General features: G+C 37.1%; 1 protein-coding gene across 5 annotated transcripts in view; it reads left to right on the forward strand.

Moving 5' to 3' along the window:
* Positions 1 to 20,863, forward strand: part of RAP1A (RAP1A, member of RAS oncogene family) — a 78,320-nt gene that overhangs the window by 46,140 nt on the left and 11,317 nt on the right. For 3 of the 5 annotated variants that reach the window (XM_042998184.1, XM_042998181.1, XM_042998182.1), the window contains exons 2-4: positions 11,686 to 11,716; positions 16,030 to 16,098; positions 18,966 to 19,022. In XM_042998184.1, the coding sequence (XP_042854118.1) occupies positions 18,993 to 19,022 (30 nt within the window). In that variant the 5' untranslated portion in view covers positions 11,686 to 11,716; positions 16,030 to 16,098; positions 18,966 to 18,992. Of the gene's footprint in view, positions 1 to 11,685; positions 11,770 to 16,029; positions 16,099 to 16,963; positions 17,061 to 18,965; positions 19,023 to 20,863 lie in introns of those variants that run through there. The other 2 variants (XM_007076377.3, XM_042998183.1) reach the window with 2 other exon arrangements.

Consider the following 20,863-nt stretch of genomic DNA (forward strand, 5'->3'; position numbering starts at 1 on the left):
CACGATCTCGTGGTTTGTGAGTTCAGGCCCCATGTTAGGCTCTGCGCTGACCTCACAGAGCCTATTTTGGATTCTCTGTCTCCCTCTCTCTGGCTCTCCCCTACTTACTCTGTCTCAAAAATAAACAAACATTTAAAAAGAAAAAAAAGGCGCAAGGGGTGCCTGGTGGCCTCAGCCCTTAAATGTCCAATTCTTGATTTCAGCTCAGGTCATGATCTCACAGTTGTGAGATCAAGCCTCCACTTCGGGCTCTGCGCTGACAGTGTGGGACTTGCTTGGGATTCTCCCTCTCTCCCTCTTCCCCTCTCCCCCTTTTGTCTCTCCCGTTCTTGTGCTCTTGTGTTTCTCTCTCTCAAAATAATTAAATAAACTTAAAAACAAAGGATAAAACCAGCTATTCATACAACATGTAAGATTTGCTGCATGGAAGTTACGTTTATTGTTTTCCAAGCCTTACATGTGTCATCTTAGACTTCATAAAATAAGCTTTTATCATTTGTGGTTTACAGACTAGGATTTAGGAAGACTTCTTTTTATTAGGACTACTGATCTGTTTTGTCTTACTCTTACTATCTTTTGTTTACGTTTTGTTCCAGTTGTTTATTTTTCATTTTCTAACTCTGGTTGAATTGGTCAAGTCTTTGTCTATTTTTCCTCTAGTGATTCTTAAATTATGTATAATGTAGTTGTTAACATTACATTTTTCACATTTAGATTTATATTTTTTCAATCGGGAGAGAGAGAGAGAATCTTTTATTTTCCCAAGCAAGAGAAAAACTTCAACATGCCTTCACTTTTCCCTACTAATTCCTCTCAAACCAAAGTGTGGAAATAATCACGAAGTTTTATTTCCAGGTTTTTAAACATATTTTACAGTGATCATTAGACTTCTAACCACAATTTTTACTGATTTATTTGCTTGCCATGATTTCTTGTTCTTACGCCTTTTGATTTCCTGAATCATTTTCCTTGTTTTGTTGGCATACCTCCAACAAATAAGTTTTGATATATATTTTTTGTCGCTTAGTTCTAATTGCTTACTTTCCATTTTGATTTCTTCTTTGACCTGTCTATTTAGAATTGGGTTGTTTAACTTACAAACATTCTGATATCACGTAGTTATATTTTTATATTGATTTCTAGTTTAATTCCATTGTGGTTAGTATATATACTCTGTGTGATTTCAGTTCTTTGAAATTAGTTGAGACCAGCATGGCCTTACTAGTAAATGATCTATGTGCACTTGAAAAAAAAAAATGTGTCATTTGCAGTTGTTGGGTGTGGTGTTCTATATATAACTATTGGGTTAAGTTGATTCATCATTTGGTCAAATCTTATATGTATATCATTACCGTTTTTATACTTTTCTATCAGTTGCTGAGAGTCATATTAAAATCTAATCATGATTGTGTATTTCTCTAGTTTTCCTTTAGTTGTGTCAACTTTTACTTTATATATTTTGCCTTATGTTTTAATTTTCATTTTTTCCCTATTGAATATTTATGGAATTAGGGAGTGGCTCAGCTGGGTGGATCTGGCCTAAGGTTTCTTAAGGTCTTGCAGTCAGAAGGTGGCTGTCCGGGATCGTCTGAAAGTCTTCTATATTTACAGGTCTAGGGGCACTGAAATAGGAGGGCTGTTCAGGCAAGTCTGTCTCTGTGGTCTCTCCAAAGTGGTGGCTTCAGGGCAGCCTGACAGCTCTGGACCCATGCCTGGCTCCCAAAAGAGAGATCCAGGAGGAGGCTCTGTTCTGGCCACCCTTTCTAGCATCAGAAGTCAGATAACACTTTTGCTATATTTTGTTTAGTAAAGCTGCCCATATTCAAAGGGAGGGGAATACATTTTTCCTCTTTAGAAGCTTTTTAGGATTTTGTCTTCACTTTCAGTGACTTGAATTTTCAACTACTATATGTTCAGTTTTGGATCTTTTATTGTTAAAATTACTATTTTTGGCATTCATTGAGCACTTTAAATCTGAAGATTTCTGATTTTCTTAATTTACTTCTGGAAATGTCTTTCTGTTATTTCTTCAGTTCTTCTGTTTCTGGACTTCCTGTCAGATGTAGCTGGTAGAACTTTGAGATTTATCTTTCTTACCTCTTTCTTTCATACATTCCATCTCTCCGTCATTTTGTGCTGCGCTCTTTGGGTAGGTTCAGTATGCTGGTTCACTGACTTGCTTTTCAACTACATCCATTTTTCTCTTCAGCCTGTCTACTGATTTTTTTTTTTTTGATGATCATATATTTTATTTCCTAAATCTCCAAGTGTATCTTTTGCATAGACTTGATAATCTCAGGAGTTTCTTTAGGGATATTTCATTTATTTCACAGTGTTTTATAGATCCTCTTAACTCTGTTTTCTTTGGTTTTTGTTCTTGTGATTGTGGAATTCTTGTGATGTTCTTGTGACGGTGATGCCTCTGTCAGAATGTTTGCCTCATCTATAATTGTCTGCTCATCTTGAGAATCCCTATGACCTCTTAGTCTTATTTATAAGAGCTTATCTCCTTTCATTGTAGGAAGGGGTAGGAGTGCTACTGGGGATATGTACCTGGTTTTAGACTGTGAAGACTAATTTATAAACTTCATTTACAAGTATGTGACGTCTTATCACTTTATCCCTATATCCTACCCCCAGAGTGCTAATCTTGAGAAGAACAAGAGGAGAAAGTATCAAGGAAGAGATTCTTGCATTGAGATAATAATGTGATTTTATGTTACAAAAAAAGTTGAATTTCCATTATGATGTATTATGAAGAACATTGTTTTTTATTTTAGAAGATTAAATCTTACCATGATTTCCATATTTATTCACTACCCCCCCCCCACCCCTTTGTGTGGTCAGTTGTCAGTTTTAAGATATTCATGGCTTCTGTATTTAAATATAATCAATAATATATCTACTTGTTCCTTAAGGTAAAAATTTTTTTCTTCAAAATTTCTCATCACAACCAAATTTCCTTAAGTGAATTTTGTTTTGTAGGTTCGGTTGTGTATAGAAGAAACTATTTCATCTTATAATTAATTAGTTTATATATTTAAAAACTGAAACAACGAAATTGGGATTGATTTGTGTCACAAAGACAGTCAAATTATGTTATTTTGTGAAACTTAGAGGTAGTTTTGCTGAAGGAAGAATGGAAAAATTGTTACATTATAGCTTGGACTATAATGTTAGGAACTCAAGATTGACTTAAAATTTAAACATAGCGTAGTGTTTATTCTTGTGCTCCTTATTCGTCAGTGAATCTTAACCAGAGTGAGAAATTTTCTGGTGCTGTGTTGGGAGTGCAGGGCACAAGAGATTTCCATAAAAAGGCATGGGATTTGCTTGGAAGAACATAGTGGTTTTCTAACTTGGCAGTAATGAGTTAGAACTAACCCCCTTTCAAAAGAAAATATTAATCCACATTATTCCTTATTGGGTATTTGTGTGTGTGTGTGTGTGTGTGTGAGAGAGAGAGAGTGTGTGTTATCTGAGCTGTATTATTTTTGTATTTGCATGTGTGCATATTGTATACATTCATGACCCATGGTATTTGTTAGGTATAAAGAAAATTTTCTGTACATGGAGTATTTTTGAAAAATGGCTTTGCGACTTGAATATCTTACCACTTGGGTAGAGGAATAGGGGCCAAATATTTTGTTGTTGCAGAATACCCAAAATAATTTGGCCATGTCTGAGCGCTTTCCTCAAATTCTGTGGACCTAGGAGGCAATTTGGGGACTATAAATTAGTCTTGCTATATTAGGATCCCCTCTTGAAAGATCCACATTTTTGGATTAGAGATGATACATTTACATCTTTGACAGCAGTCCTCAGCTAAGAATCACCAGGGGCCTGAGAAGGGAGTTGCAGTTAATGTAGATTTGTTTGCATGAATATATGCTCTTGTGTTTAATAGTCAAGGTTAAAAGTAGAGGGTAGGATAGAGGTATAGGATGATTAGTGTTCAGCACAAACCACTCCTAAATCACATTTTCCTCAAGTTCCTGTCCATCTACATAGATGTGGTCCTTTCTCAGGTCTCAATTCTTTAACTTTCTTCTGTTTTCACTGAATAAATTCTCCTTGGTTGATTTCATCTGCTGTGATTTCAACTACTAACATTTCTTAAAACAATTCAGAAATCTGTACCCTCTAACCCTTTGGTTACTACTGAGCTTTCGGACTTGGATTTTTAACTATCATATGTCTCTACCTGCTTTTCTCATAGAAATGTCAAACTTAATTTTGGGCAGGAATATTAACTTTTTAAAACTCCTTTTAGCCACCCAATTTGTCCAGACCTAGATCTCTAGGAGTTATCCATGATTCCTCTTCATTCCCCTAAATAATGACCTCTAACCAGCTATGGAGGCCTGTCAGTTTCACCTTCGGAAAACTACAGTCTGCTTTTCAGCCCTAGTGCTGCTGTGCAGACGTGTATCATTTCCCACCTGAGCTATTTCAGTAGCTTCCTGACTATTCTCCCTGCCTCTGGTTCTTTCAGTCCATTTTATATATTGTTATCACTTATCTTTCCAGACTATATATCTGACTGAATTACTTAAAAAACAAAACAGGTTGCTGTTTTCTCCCCATTGCTTACTAGATAAATTGTAGACACTTACATGGTAAGTGCCTTTGCAAGCATAACTCAGGCTCTATACCCTGCTCCGTTTTCTGTAGCTTGATTTAAAACCCTGTGTTTTGGCCACACCCAGCTGTGTGGTATTCCCTGGATCTTGTGTATTTAGTGATTTAGAGTGTTTGCTCAAGCTGTTTCCTCTGCTTAGAATGCCCTTCCCTACTTACCTGGAACATTCCTATTCAGTTTTTCAGTAAGTTCTTATGTAACCTCCACTGAAAAACTATCCTGCTCTCTCCTCTGTTCCTCCATCCTTCCCCCACCCTTTAATCTCCACTGTGTAATAACGTTGTTCACATCATATTGCAGTTATTTATTTTTTCTCCTCCACGAGTTCCTTGAGGATGGGAAACATTTTGTGTCCCTGGCACCTGGTATAGAACTGGTACCTACCTGGGAAATACTTTGTAAATGTTTGTTGGTTCAGAACAACAATCCTAACTGCCACAATGTCTGTCGCATAGTCTACTATAATTTATCCTTACTGTGTTTCTTGGTCAGTAAGGGCTGCTGGAACCAATTGCCTTGGACTGGGTGGCTTAAACCAGAAATTTATTTCTCATAGTTCTGGAGGCTTGGAAGTCCAAGACCAAGCAAGGCACTGAGAGATCAGGTGTCTGAGGACCTGTTTCCTAACTTTCAGATGGCTGTCTGTATCTTCACTTGGTGGAGACAAAGAGAAGCAAACTCGTGGGACTCATAAGGACACTAATCCAGTTGTGAGGGCTATGCCCTTATGACCTCATCTAATCCTAATTACCTCCCAAAAGCCCCACTTCTTAATACTCTCACATTGGGAAACACATTGTTTATAAAACTATGTATGTAACTGGCATTCTGAGAAATATTCCTTTTTTCCTCATTGGATTTTCTTAAATTAATTCTATTGAGCTATAATTTACATGTAATAAAATGGTTTTTTTCGGGGCACCTGGGTGGCTCAGTTGGTTGAGCTCTGACTTTGGCTCAGGTCATGATCTCACATTTTGTGGGTTCAAGCCCCATGTCGGGCTCTGTGCTGATGGCTTAGAGCCTCGAGCCTGCTTCAGATTCTGTGTCTTCCTCTCTCTCTCTGCCCCTCCCCTGCTCACACTCTGTCAATCTCTCTCTCAAAAAATAAATAAGCATTAAAAAATTTTTTTTTTTAATTTTTTTCTTTTTAAATTTTTTAAATTGTATCTTTTAATTTTAATTCCAGTATAACATTCAGTGTTCTGTTAGTTTCAGGTGTATAATATAGTGATTCCACAATTCTGTATATTACTCTGTGCTTATCATAAGTGTTATCCCTCCCCACCCATCTCCTCTCTGGTAAACCATCAGTTGTCTATATTTAAGAGTCTGGGTTTTTTGTTTTTTTTTTTCTTTGTTCATTTTATTTCTTAAATTCCATATATAAGTGAAGTCATATGGTATTTCTCTTTGACTTATTTCACTTAGATTATACCCTCTAGATCCGTTCATTTTGTTGCAAATGGCAAGATTTTATTTTTTATGGCTGAGTAATATTCCATTGTACACATATATACCACACCTTTTTTATTCATTCATCTATCAATTAACACTGCAGTTGCTTCCATAATTTGGTTAGTATAAATAATGCTGCAGTAAACATAAGGGTGCATAATTCTTTTTGAATTAGTGTTTTCGTGTCCTTTGGGCAAATAGCCAGTAATGGAATTACTGAATCATGTGCTAATTCTCCGTTTTCCACAGTGGCTGCACTAGTTTGGATTCCCACCTGATAGTGCATGAGGGCTCCTAAAATGTACCTATTTTAAATAAGATTTGATAAATGGAAACACCTAGGTAACCACCACTGTAATCAAGGTAGAGATCATTTCTATCACCCAGAAAAGTTCCCTTATGCTCCTTCATAGTCATCACCCCTGCCCTACCACCGCTGTCCCCAGGTAATTTTTTGGCACTATAACTTAGTTTTGTCTTTTCTGGAATTTTATATAAGTGGAATCATACAGTAGTCACTCTTTTGTGTATGTTGCTGGGTGTGTTTTAAAGATTCATATCCAGGGGCACCTGGGTGGCTCAGTTGGTTGGGCATCTGACTTTGGCTCAGGTCATGATCTCATGGTGTGTGAGTTCGAGCCCCACGTCAGGCTCTGTGCTGATACCTCAGAGCCTGGAGTCTGCTTTGGATTCTGTGTGTCTCCCTGTCTCTCTGCACTCCTACCCCCTCGTGCTCTGTCTCTCTGTCTGTCTCTCAAAAATAAATAAACATTAAAAAAAAAAAAAGATTCATATCCATCTTGTTGAATCTTTTTATTACTGAATAGTAGTAGTATTCCATTGATTGGATATACCATAATTTATCCATTCACTTCTTGATGGATATTTCGGTTGTTTCTAGATTTGGGCAATTATGAGCAAAGGTAAGAGTTGACATTCATATTTTTCTGACTTGACTTACTCAAAAGACTATCTCTTACATACTGAATTACTTTTGCCCCTATATTAAGTGATCTATTCCTGTGTAACAGTTTAACACAGATCTTACTGGGATTAAACCAACAATAATCATTTATTATCTTAGTTTCTGTGGATCTAAGTTGTTTCAGAGTGGCTTGACTGTAAGGTTCTGATTCATAGTATCATGAGACTGCAATCCTCTGAATTAATAAGTAAGACTTGACTAAAACTGTAAGATATACTTCTGAAGGTGGCTCACTCACATGTTTGGTAAATTGTGCTAGCTGTTGGTAGGGGTCCTCAGTTTCTCTCCAGTTGGGCCTCTCTGCAGGGCTAGTTAAGTGTCCTCATGACTTGGTGAATGGCTTACCTTGGAAAGAATGATCCCAGAGACCATGGTACAAGCTGCAGTGCCTTTTGTGTATTTTGCCGATTGTGTATTTTATTTTTTTAATGTTTATTTGTTTTTGAGCACATGCTCGGGAGAGAGCACAAGCCAGGGAAGGGCAGAGAGAGATGGGGACAGAGGATCAGAAGTGGGCTCCATGCTGACAGCAGAGAGCACCATGCGGGACTCGAACTATGAGAGCATGACCTGAGCTGAAGTTGGACACTTAACCGACTGAGCCACCCAGGTCCCCTTGTTGAGGGTGTTTTTAAGATTCATCCATCTTGTTGATGGATGAGGAGCTAATCTTAGAAATCATATATGGTCACTTCTGCCATATTCTCTTGGTTGGAAAACCAGTCTTAGGAGGAAACTACACAAAAGGATATGAATACTGAGAGGGAACAGTTCTAGTTATAAATACCAAGAGGCCAGGATCATTGTGTGTGTGTGGGGGGGGTGGGTGTATCTTGAAGGATGAGTACTACAGTCCCTTTATCAAAAATGAACAGAATACGTATATGCAGTTTTATGTCTGGGTTTAATTTAGTGCCATTGATCTGGTTGTCTTATGCCAATATAACAGTATCTTTATTACTGTAGTTTTGGATTATGTCTTAAAATCAGGTAGTGTAAGACTTTTTTTTTCTTCTCCATCTCTGTTAACTGTTCTGTTAACATTTTCCAAAAAAAGGTTATAGTCATCTTACCAATTTTTACAAAAAAGAAACCTGCTGATTGTGCTTGCACTGAATCTGTAGATCCAACTTGGAGAGAATTGACATGTTAATAGTAATATGGACACATCTTAATATAATATGGCATGTCTCTCTGATTACTATGTCCTTAATTTCTCTGAGCCATGTTTTGTAGTTTCAGTGTATAAGCCTTACACGTATTCTGTTAAATTCATCTCTTGAGTATTTTATGTCTTATTGGATGCTATTTTAGATGGTATTTTTAAAATTACATTTTTCAATTCTTTGCCTGTATGTAGACATATGATAGTTATTATTTTTTGTCTCAACCTTTTATCCTGAAATCTTGCTACATTCACTTATTAGTCTGGTAGCTTTTTTGTATATTCTGCACAGGATCATGTTATCTGTGAATAAAGACAATTTTCTTTATTCCTTTTCCATAGTCTAGACCCTGCTATTTGTAGCTTAGAACAGTGTTGAATAGAAGTGGAAAGAGCAGATGTATCAGTAGAAGAAAAAGAAAAACTGTATAATACCAATAGGTGCAGAAGAAATATTTGAAAAAATCTAACATCTATTCCTGAAAATCCATATAAATGAAAGCTCTTAAGAAAGTAAAAGCGTATAAAGAAGATGTGAAACAAAAAAGTGTAAGTTTGATTAGAGTAACCAAAAATGCTGTTTAGAGTAGATAAGGATTTATAATCTAGGGCCTCCAACATTTGCATAGGAAAAAAAATCTTTATTTTTCATAACTTCTGAAATTAAATTTAATATTTGTTTCTATTTTGAATGCAGGCAGCAAACCACAGTAGTAATATCAGCAGCAACTGTGACTTTGTCACCAATAAATATTACTTTTAACTTTCTGTGTATCTTTAAAGTTTCTTTTTTAAAATATTGATTGATTGATTGATTGATTGATTGTTAGAAAGTGCATACATAGGCCAGGGGCAGAGGGAGGCAGAGAGAGAGAGAATCCCAAGAGTCTCCACATACCCGCGAGTGGCCTATCTTATAAACCATGAGATCATGACCTGAACAGAAATCAAGAGTCAGGTGCTTAACCCACTGAGCCACCCAGGTGCCCCTAAAGTTTCTTTCTTGAAGATAACATATGGTTAGGTCTTGCTTTCTTGACTTTGAATTGGAATGTTGGAATATTGGAATAGATGATTTATATTTATGCGGTTGCCTTTTAATTGTATTGTTCTGTAGGTTTTATATTTGTCTCATCTTTGTTCTTTTTGCTTGTTTGTATTCTTTTCTGCTGTTTTTTGAATGAATCAGAACCCCCCCCCCCCACCCCGGCTGCTCTAGGTTTTAGAGTATGCATCTTTTAACATATGACAGTTTATCTTCAAATAGTATTATACTACTCCACATATACTGTAAGAACCTTGAACAATATACTTCCAGTCCCCTTCCCTTTTTGTGCTATTATTGTTAATACTTTTTACTTCCACATGTGTTGCAAAACCTTGTAGTACATTGTTGTTACTAGTTTTGCTTTAAGTGGTCGAAAAAGTCTTGTAGATTTACTCTCACCATTTCTGGTACTTTTTATTCCTTTAGTAATCTTCATTCCTTTATGTAGATCCAATCTTCCATCTGTTATCATTTTCTTCCACCTGAAGAACTTCCTTTGCTTTTTATAAGTGTGTACTGGTGAACATTTTCCCCTCGCTTTTCCTCTTTCTTTACTTCTTTTGTTTACTTTGTCTCCCTCCCTCCCATCCTCCTTTCTTTCCATCCTTCTTTCCTTCCTTCCTTCCTGTCTATCTATTTCAAAAAAAAAAGCTTTATTTCACTTTCATTTTGGAAGAATAGATTCATTGTATTTAGCATTCTGGGTTGACCATTTTTTTCTTTAAGCATTTTATTTTTATTTTATTTTTTTTTTTAATTTTTTTTTTTAACGTTTATTTATTTTTGAGACAGAGAGACACAGAGCATGAATGGGGAAGGGTCAGAGAGAGGGAGACACAGAATCTGAAACAGGCTCCAGACTCTGAGCTGTCAGCACAGAGCCCGACGTGGGGCTCGAACTCACAGACCGCGAGATCATGACCTGAGCCAAAGTCGGCTGCCTAACCGACTGAGCCACCCAGGCGCCCCTCTTTAAGCATTTTAAAGATACTCCATTTTCTTTTGTCTTGCATAGTTTCTCAAGAAGTCTACAAATCTTCTGGGATTTCAAGTGAATTGCCTGTTTTTCAACAAGGAGAACTTTAAAAACAAAATTTTTTTTCAAGTTTTATTTATTTTTGAGAGAGCACGAGCAGGGGAGGGGCAGAGAGAGAGAGGGAGACACAGAATCTGAAGCAGGGTCCAGGCTCTGAGCTGTCAGCACAGAGCCCGACGTGGGGCTTGAACTCACGGACAGTGAGATCATGACCTGAGCTGAAGTCAGATGCTTAACTGACTAAGCCACCCAGGCACCCCATGGGAGAACTTTTCTGATCAGAACTTCAGTCTTTCTTAGCACTGTGGTTCAGCTTTTAAATCCCTGTTTATTCTTTGCCTTTACCTCATGGAATTTCATCCTGCATGCTGTGATTAGTGTTTGGCCAGAGACTCAAGTGAAGCCCTTTGCAGATTCCTAGAATTTTCTGTACCTGTCTCCCTCTTTTTGATATACTTTCTGGTCTCTGCTTGGTTCTTCCTCCCTGTACCACAGTCTGAAAAGTGCCTTCAAGCAGAAAGCCAAGACAGATGTAGGTCTTACTTTATCTTGTCCCATCTCTTAGAAATCACAGTCCTATACTGCTTATTGTCAAACATCCAAAAAACAGTTGTTTCATGTATTTTGTCTGTTGTTTTAGCTGTTGACAAGGGGATGGAAAGTCCATTGATACTTACTCCATCATGGCCATTGGAAATTCTTTCCTGCCCTTTTACCTTTTAGCATAACTGGAGATAAAAAAAAGTTTGTATTTCTTTTCTTTTTTTTCTAGCAATTTGTGTCTTATGGAGTATATTGCTAATACCTACCTATAAAATTTTAACAATTTCATCAACAATACTCTTTCATATCCTAAGTATTTTCAAGGTAACATTTTACATGGTTCAGCTGTAATAGAATAATGAACAAAATAGTATATGAATCACTGTATATTTTAAGCAAATTAAATGGCATATACATTAAAGCTCATGAGTGAACTTTTCAAAAAAGTATGTTACGTCATTTAAACAATAGCTTTGTAAAGAATTGGGTTCATGATTGTAATTATAAGACAACTACTAGTTTTAATCACCTTATTTTCTGATCACTCTTGAAAGTAACATGAACAGACTCGAATGACTTGTGCCTAGTCAAAGATGATCTTTAATGAATTAAAATGCCTGGTAGTAGTCATTACAAACTTAGGTTAGAATCTTCATGGTTTTGCTATGTAGCCTGTCTTCCACCTGATGACCTTAAGGGAAATAGCAAACAAAATCCAAAATACCATATTATTTCATGTAACATTTGTACATTCTTAGGCTATTCTTAGCATGTTTATTGATCTTTGTGGTTTTTTTCTTTTTTCCAGATTGTCAGTATTTAAACAGACCACATCATGCGTGAGTACAAGCTAGTGGTCCTTGGTTCAGGAGGCGTGGGGAAGTCTGCTCTGGTAAGTTAGCCACCTAACTCTAACTTAATTAGCATAGTATAGGAAGAACATTGATATTTGCTTGCCTTAAAACTTTTAGTCACTAATGAGAAAAGGTGACAGTATTTTTTATATGCCTAGTATCTGTCTCATAGGGGCCGGGGATTCATTCAGCAACCACAGATGTGTAGTTGTAAACTAGTGGCTCACTCATTCTTTCACTTACCCAGTATTTATTGACTACCTACCATATGCCAAGCACTAGTGAGTGGGATTCAAAGAGGAATAAGATCATTCTCATTTTTTAAGGAACTTACATTCCAGTAGGGGAGACTAATTATTTCAGATACCAGTGGAATAAGTCCTACCTACCTAACCCTCAGCCCAGACTTAAGTGAAACAAAGGGTATTTTTTGTATACATGCTGTATTTATTTAGTAAGTATTGAGCTTATATGATGTCAGATGCCAGGGTTACAACAGTGAACAAAAACAGTCACGATCCCTCAGAGCTTATCATATAGTGGAGGAGACATAAGAAATACACAATTAAACAAAGAACTACCTTATTATAATTGTGAGAGATACTTTGAAAGAAAAGTACAGACTGTTAAGAGAGACCCCATGACAAATGAACTTAAATTAGCATTTGAATAACTAAGGTCATAATTGCTGAGGCAGGAGTGAACTGGAAGGAAAGTAGAGGGAAATGAGGTGAGAAGCAGGGGCCAGACCATGACTTGAAGACCATGTAAGAGCTTGAAACTTATTCCTAATGACAGTGAGAAACCATTGAAAGTTAGTTTTATTTTTTTGGACGAGAGGGAAGGGGTTATTGACAGAATTGGATATATGTTTTAAAGAGAGTACTTTGCTATGTGTGGAGTGACTTAGAAGAGAGGCCGAGTGGACACAAGGAGACCAGTTGGGAGTTAATGCCAAACCCCAGATTAATGTTTGTGGGAGCTTACATTGGGGCCATGGCAGTGAAGAAGAGAAAAGTAGATGTTTTGAGAATTAAATAACTTAGTGCTGGTTTGATGTGAGGACTAGGAGAGAAGGAGCTGTTGAGGATGACTACCATAGTTCCAGTTGAGCTACTAATTTTATGGATGGATCCTTTAAGTAGAAGGGAAACACTGGAGAATGAGCAGATCTGAGCGTGAAAATCAGGAGTCATGTCACATTTGATATGTGAGATGCTAAAGTAAATACATCACATAAGAAATTGGGTCCTCAAGATAATAGCTTAAAAGAGAGACTTGTGATAGGATTTGGGGTGCCATGAATATATCAACAGTATTTAATTTCATGAGAATTATGTTACTCTTAGCAATGTAAATTAGTACCTCTGAGGTGAATGAGGATATCTAATTTAAATGCGTAGAACTTTCAATTCAGCAAGTCTCTTTAGATTTCACATATAAGTTCATATGTACAAAATAGCATGGTCAAGGATGTCCACAGTAACATTCTTTATCATGGTAAGAGTTTGGAAACCACCTAAATGCCTACCAGTATGGGCTGGTTAAATAAACTTTTAATACTGATGTTTTGAGTAGAATAATACAGAGCTATTAAAAAGAACGCAACGGGTCTGTATATACTGATAGGTAGTGATATGCAAGATGTATTATTTAGGGGTAAATAAGGTAGCAAGCAGTGTAGACTACCGTTTGTGTTTATAAAAAAGAAACAAAAACGGGTGAGGGGGAAGATAGTATAAAATGCACAGACTATCCCTGCGAGGTAAAATAAGCTTACAGATGACATACTGGTTACTTGGGAGTAGAATTGTATAATTGAGAACAAAGGAAGGTAGGTAGGGTTGGTCACCACTGCCTACTCTTTTGTGTCTTTTGTATTTCGTCCTATGTTCATGAATTACCTTTTCAAAAATAAATAAAATGATCAAAAATAAAAATCGATAGGAATAAATGAGATTGTCTAGGGAGAGACTAGAGAAAGAAAGAGCTCAGTACTGAACTCTGGGTACCTCTCAACCTTTAAAGAGTAGGTAGAATTGAAGGATCTAGCAGAGAAGAGTGTATGTTATACTTAAATGTAAAGAGTGGATCTCTACCTGACTGCTCAGAAGTCTAGTAGAGGAAGGAGATGATAGAGGAATATGGAGGTAGCTGGGCTTCGTGAAATCAACTTCAGTAAGGTTATGGTGCTGTAAGCGTCCTGAGGTGGGTTGAAGAGTACATGAGAGCTGAAGAAATAGAATCACCATTGTAGATAGTTGAAAAAGTTTGATGATGAGAGGGAACAGGGAAAGGGGTCGGGGGTGGGGGGGAGTGAAGCTAGAGGGGTCATGGAGTTCAGGGGAATATTTATTTCAGGGTAGGAGATGGTAGAGCAAATTGTGTGCCGGAGGCAATAAGCTTATGTGGAAAGGAAAATAATAGCCCAGGAGAGGAAGGGAATCATTGTCACAGGTGTCAAAAGTTCAGAAATAACAGAAGTAAAATTAATGAATCATAGAAGTAGTAATTAGTTTATTGTGCACACACTAGAAAGACAGTTTCCATACCAGACACCTTCAAACCAGAACACTGAATGAGGCTGAGGGTATATTGTTATAAAGCAGCTTATTGTGTGAGAAAGCAGTGGCTGTTTATTCTTCACAGTGACTGGTTATAGTGTTAGAGTTTTCTTCAATGACTGAAAATTGGTTAGTGGTTACCTCATACCCACCTTGGGAAACAGTTGTAAGTTTTGCTTTTGATTTCCAGAGGCATAAGCAAGAAATGATCCCTAGGTCAATTTAGCTTTGCTAAATAAACTAAATTAAGCTTTGTTTGTATGACCGAACTGGTTATTACCTGCTTAGGGAATTTTCAAGGCTGGTCTCCGTTTTTTATTTTAACCCAGAAAGGACAGTAGGTAAGGAAGGAAGAGGAGGGTTCAGTAGAAAAACTACAGGAATAGAATAGAAGTCGGTATGGATGAATGAGCTGTCCCTGAGAACTGAGAGGATGAGATTCAGAGCAATGATGAAGGATTGCTTTAACAAGAAGGACACGAAACCTGTGAGACTGTTTCTCATTTTTGCAAGTCTCTGACAACGGCTTATAGAAAGCACTTGGGTTCTCATACCTGCTTCTGCATCCAGTGTCTTGCTATAGCATATGTTACATACCCGTGGGAAAACTCCACTGTAAATTTATGAGACAAGGAGAGTATGTCATGGTATTATGAGATACTTTTTTTCTAATCATCTGCTCTAGACCATATTTTGAGAACCTCTGTTCTAGAATAAAGGATTTAGGAAGTTTTCCGTATTTGAATTATATGTAGTACTAAGAGGATGAGGTGATTAAATCCTTGATAAAAATAGTAAAAGATGTGGTGTAATTCTGTCTTGAGTCTCTTTTGAAGAACAAGAGCTTAGGAGAAAGAAGTTTGAAGTTGACTGTATTTTGGTTCATCTGTTTAGCTCAAGCTACACTAGTGCATAATTAAGTGTAGGTGACCTCAGGCCATATTCTTACCCTTCCTTGCTTTTAGGCAACAATATACCAGACCCGGTTTTAAATCTGTCCAGGCAATATTTCACAGCCATCTTCTGTACTTTTTATTTACCACATGATAAAATACCTCGTTTCGTAAGTCTGTGTTTACAGGAATTTTAGAGAAGTAGAAAATCTGAAAAAGATGAGCAGGAAGTGTTTCCAATGAAAAAAGGAAGTCTTTGGAATCAGGAAGATTGTATATTTGAATCTCAGCTGGCAAACGGGAAAAATAACTACTTCTGGGGAGAACGTGAAATTCGAATGAGACTGTGAATTTAATAAATTCAGTGCCTGTAAATTTCTTTTTCTCTTTCCCCCACAATTAGAGAAACTGTTTTAAGGTTCTTAAAAATTTAGACCCTTTTGTCTCATTGCTTTAAGGGCATGAGATAAAAGTTACTATAGATAATGCAAAGGAATATTAGCTTAAATACTGGTTAATTTTCATTTTTTCATAAATTAGGAGGTAGGTCCTTCTTATTTGTATCTTAATTGTATTTCGAAACTTAATATAGTTTCACAACATGAGTTGGCAGCAGCCTTGCTGACGGCTTTTAATATGAACACCTCCCTTCATAATGTGCCCTCTTGGTTGTGGATGTATCCTTGTGTTAGAAAATAATGAGACTTTACATCTGCATGTTTACCCAGAATTTTCACATAATTTCATTTAATCTTTGCCACTTTGTAAGGGTATAAGTAGCATTCAAGAGTAGTTGATTTTTCTTTTAAGTTCTTAACTTTTCTCTGCTTTTTTTTTCTAGACAGTTCAGTTTGTTCAGGGAATTTTTGTTGAAAAATATGACCCAACGATAGAAGATTCCTACAGAAAGGTAAAATGTGAAACTTGTATACGCATGCTTACAAATAGTTCCTTAGGGCTTTAAAACTTGATCCACAGAACTGGTTTTTAAAAATAGTTTTTGAGAAGTGATACAGATGTTCTGTATCTGGTTTTAAAAATTTCACCAAGGGGCGCCTGGGTGACTCAGTTGGTTGAGCGTCTGACTTTGGCTCAGGTCATGATCTCGCAGTTGGTAGGTTTGAGCCCCACGTAAGGCACTGTGCTGACAGCTCAGAGCCTGGAGCCTCCTTTGGATTTTGTGTCCCCTCTCTCTCTGCCCCTTCCCTGCTCACTCTCTGTCTCTTTCTCCCTCCCTCAAAAATGAATAAACGTTAAAAAAAATTAAAAATAAATAAAAGTTTCTCCAAGACAGACTATTTCTCATAGAATACTACTTAGCTACAGAAAGTTCCGTGTTTGGTTACTGGTGAGTAAGGTGTTCTTTAGTGTGCACATTTTCCTGTTTTTTTTTTTTTTTTTAATTATTATTTATTTATTTATTTTACCGTTTATTTATTTTTGAGACAGAGAGAGACAGCATGAATGGGGGAGGGGCAGAGAGAGAGGGAGACACAGAATTGGAAGCAGGCTCCAGGCTCTGAGCCATCAGCCCAGAGCCCAGTGCGGGGCTCGAACTCATGGACCTCGAGATCGTGACCTGAGCTGAAGTCGGACGCTTAACCAACTGAGCCACCCAGGCGCCCCTTTAATTATTTTGTTTAAATGTTTTTTTGAGAGAGAGAGAATGCATGCATGCAGGCAGGGGAGGGGCAGAGAGAGAGAATTCCAAGCAGGCTCTGTGATGTCAGCACAGAGCCCAGTGCTGGGTTTAATCCCATGATCTGTGAAATCATGACCTGAGCCAAAATCAGGAGACAGATGTTCAACCAACGAACCCACCCAGGAGCCCCGGGGTTTTTTTTAACGTAGCAAAATTGCATAGGAATATAGGTATATTTTTGACAACTCTTTTTTGTGAACTTAATTTTAGTTTAGATCACTTTTGTGCTTGAAATTATCCAGTGACTGAATGTTTTTATTTTTGTTTAGTTTTATAGTAACTTTTAAAGATATTTCATCTTTAGCAAAAATTAGATACAGGATTCTGTATGATACTGTAATGGTGGGTACACGTCATTGCACATTTTCCCAACCCGTAGAATGTACAACACCAAGAGTAAAACCATAACATAAACTGTGGACTTTGCATGATAATGATGTCTGTATGTAGGTCCATTGATTTTAACAAATGTACCACTCTGGTGTGGGAGGCTGATGGTAGGAGAGGCTAGTGAGGAGCAAGAAGAAGGGTATATGGAAACACTGTACTTTCTGCTGAGTTTTGTTTTGCACCTAAAGCCCAAGTTCTAAAACATAAAGATTATTTAAAAGGAAGAAAAAATAGTCTTGACAAAAAATACTATTTTATTTCATTCTAAGACTAGAATTGTGGGGAATTTTCATAACTTTATTTCCCAAGTATGTTAAGGAGGGAGGCAGGGAATTAAACGTACCTTTCAACAAAGTGGAAAGGATTGAGTTGTTAGATGTTATAGAATTTACCTTTAATAGTGTTATAAGTTTTGTTAAATTAAGTAAGCTCATCCAGCCATACTGGCCAGAGCAGTTTCATTATCTGCAAGTTGGAAATAAACTTGTGTTCTAGATACCTTGAGAAACTGCAGACCTCATTCATTATTCATTGAGCATGCCCATTTACTGATGATGCCGATTATGCCACATTAGTCCCGTTTAGTGGTAGGACAGTTTGTAGCACCAAGCGGTGCTTCTCATCAACCCCTGATCTGACACAGAAGCATTTAAAATAGGCCTTAGGTTAATACGTTCATGTTTAGAAGATAGTGTTGCAATACTAAAATTTCCCCCAAACAAGTTGCCGCCTAACGTTGTAACTACAAACAGATCTGTACCTAGAGTTCTGAAGATTTAACACTTTTTTAAATCCCTTCTTGATTAAAAATTTTCTGCACAGTTGATAGTTCCTGCTGTCTTTAGTCCAACCTTCTTTTAGGTTATAAAACACTGGGGAACTACAACTCAGTATATAAAATTTCACCTAATGCACACAGCTTTTCCAAAGAAGTACCTTTTTCTTAAAGTTTTGAGGACTATATGAGTTCAGTGTTACTCTTTTTAGCACCTCTGTGTTCCCCTTACCTCTTTTTTTTTTTTAAGTTTATTTAGTTTGAGAGAGCATGAGTGGGGGAGGGGCAGAGAGAGGGAGAGAGAATCCCAAGCAGGCCCGACGTGGGGCTCTGTGTCACGAACTGTGAGATCATAACCTAAGCCAAAATCAAGAGTCTTAACTGACCACTTAGGTGCCCCTCCCCTTATCTCTTAAAATTTTCCAATGTATTAAATTTAGGGTATATTTTAGTAAAACTTTAGCAACTTGAACGTGGTAAGTTGGCTGAATTTTCTTTACTCTAAAATCTTATCTGTATTTTGAGCTATTTAATACTTTTTCTTCAAAGATCATATAAATATACATATTTTTATACATTTTTATTTCTGTCAGAACTGTACCTATTGTAATTTTTCTTAAACAGAGAATATAACCATTGCCTTCTAATAGTAACAAAAATCATTACTCAGTTTACAGTGGTCAGAAACTATCTAAACTCAGCATTAGCGGTCCTGCTTCTGTAGTATTAATAGAACATGCTTGAGACCTCCTGCTCTTTATTCCACTAAGTCAAGTCTCAACCAGTATAGCAAACTCCTGGAGAAAGGCTTTGTAGTTGTTAATAGGTACTTGGAGTGAAGAGGTGGCAGGAAAACAGACTGACATTTTGATTTGATAATACTTTTCATTTTTCCTCCCTTCTCCAACAGCAAGTTGAAGTAGATTGCCAACAGTGTATGCTTGAGATCCTGGACACAGCAGGAACAGTAAGGATGTTTTCTCTTTTTTTGATAAATTTTAGTTAGTGAACAGATTTTGTCATCTGATGAATAGTTCCTCTGAGTAAAGTAAAAGTAATTACTCTGATTAAGAAGAAATTACCTAAAGGTAGGGCTTCTTAGATTTTCTTACAGCTGCTTCCAACATGTACTTAATACCCACGTATCAGTCTCAAATTGTATGTCAGGTTTACCTCCCAAATGTGTGTGTTGGGTATCTTCTCCTTATATGGAGGTAAAGATTATCCTATTACTGCTTTTAACAAAAGATATTTTAAATCCAGAATTGTAATTAAGGTAGGTATTTCTCTGGGTTCATTCCTACCCTAAGGTAGGAATCTGTCTCTTGGCACCATAGTCACTATTTTTTATCAGAATTGTTTTTGCTTTTTTATTAGCATTTTAACATTCCAGGGGGCTGGTGACAGAAAATCTGACAAAAATCTTCAGGATTATTTTGAGCCTCATTTTTCTCCTCTTTAAATGAGTATTGTATAATGACATTAGTATATCATAGCATGCTTATAATGATCAAATGAGATAATGATTATAAATCACTTGCCACAATGCCTGTTATGTAGTATGAGCTCCAAGTATTTGCTTTTATTTTCATTGCCTTCCTTTGTCATCTCCTGTATAATTTTGTTATTAATTACTGATGATTTCCTGTTATACTGCCACAAAAGAATGCACACATTAAGCGATTTTTTTTTTTTTCTCCATATACATATATATAGACTTTCCCTGTTAGGCAGTTCTAAGCTTTAAAATGGATGCTATTCTTAAATGTTATAAGTTGTTTAAAATTTAGCACAAATTTTCCAAACAATTTCGTAGATGATATAGTTTCATGTCATTAGGAAAAGCATGTAAGTAGGCTGGAGCAGTTGTAATACTAATTAAACTGTATGTTTCCATTCTTTTGTGGGAAAATGGGTCTTGATTCCAGGAGAAAGCTTGGGATCATTAGAACTACATCTTTCTTAGATCTGCTGACTCACTGTCTCCCCCTTTTGTAATTCCATCTCCCCAGTTTCCTTAGCTTCTGAATCAGCAGTCATTCCCCTGTGTTCCCAGACACCCCAAAAGTTAAAGAATACTTACCCCATTCATCACCTCCACAAGTGTGCGAGGATTCTTTTTTCTTCCTCTTGTCCAAATTAAGAAGTTCTTTGCCGGAGATATCTTTCTCCAGTATCTTAGTTGTCTGTGTCCCCAGTGCCTTACATGAAGCTTGGAAAGTAGTTGATGTTCATTAATCGTGTCCCAGATCACTCCTTACTCCTTGAAGATTTTGGCTCACTTTCTCCATTGCTGCTTCAGTTAGAATTCTTGGTGATTTTAGTATCCAAATAGAATCTATATGGCATTATAGATGATCCATTTCCCTTGGCCTATCAGTGTCTTTTCTTTCCTTTTTTTCAACCGACGGAGCCACCCAGGTGCACCGGTCTATCAGTGTCTTGATCTCCGTGCTGCTTCAGCCATTCACACCCATGGTCTTCCCTAAACTATGTGATTACCAATAACTGTGACACAGCCTTCATCTTATTTTCAAGCATCCCTCTCTCCACTCACCACCTCTTGTTTTTCCTTCTCACTTCCTTTTATACCTTCAACTTCCCTGGAACCTGTAGTACGTTTATCCCATCGTCTTTGATCATCCTCATATCCTAACCCCCTTTTCACATCGATTCAAGTCTGTGGTGGACTGTCATTATTCATGATCTGCCCTCTGCATGTATCCTCAGCTCCCTTGGACTTTTCAGCAACCTCTGACTCAGTTGATCACTATCCTCTGTACAAATTGTATTCGTTTGGCTTCCAGG

Source organism: Panthera tigris, chromosome C1 (assembly GCF_018350195.1).
Source record: "Panthera tigris isolate Pti1 chromosome C1, P.tigris_Pti1_mat1.1, whole genome shotgun sequence".
In the NCBI taxonomy this organism is placed as follows: domain Eukaryota; kingdom Metazoa; phylum Chordata; class Mammalia; order Carnivora; family Felidae; genus Panthera; species Panthera tigris.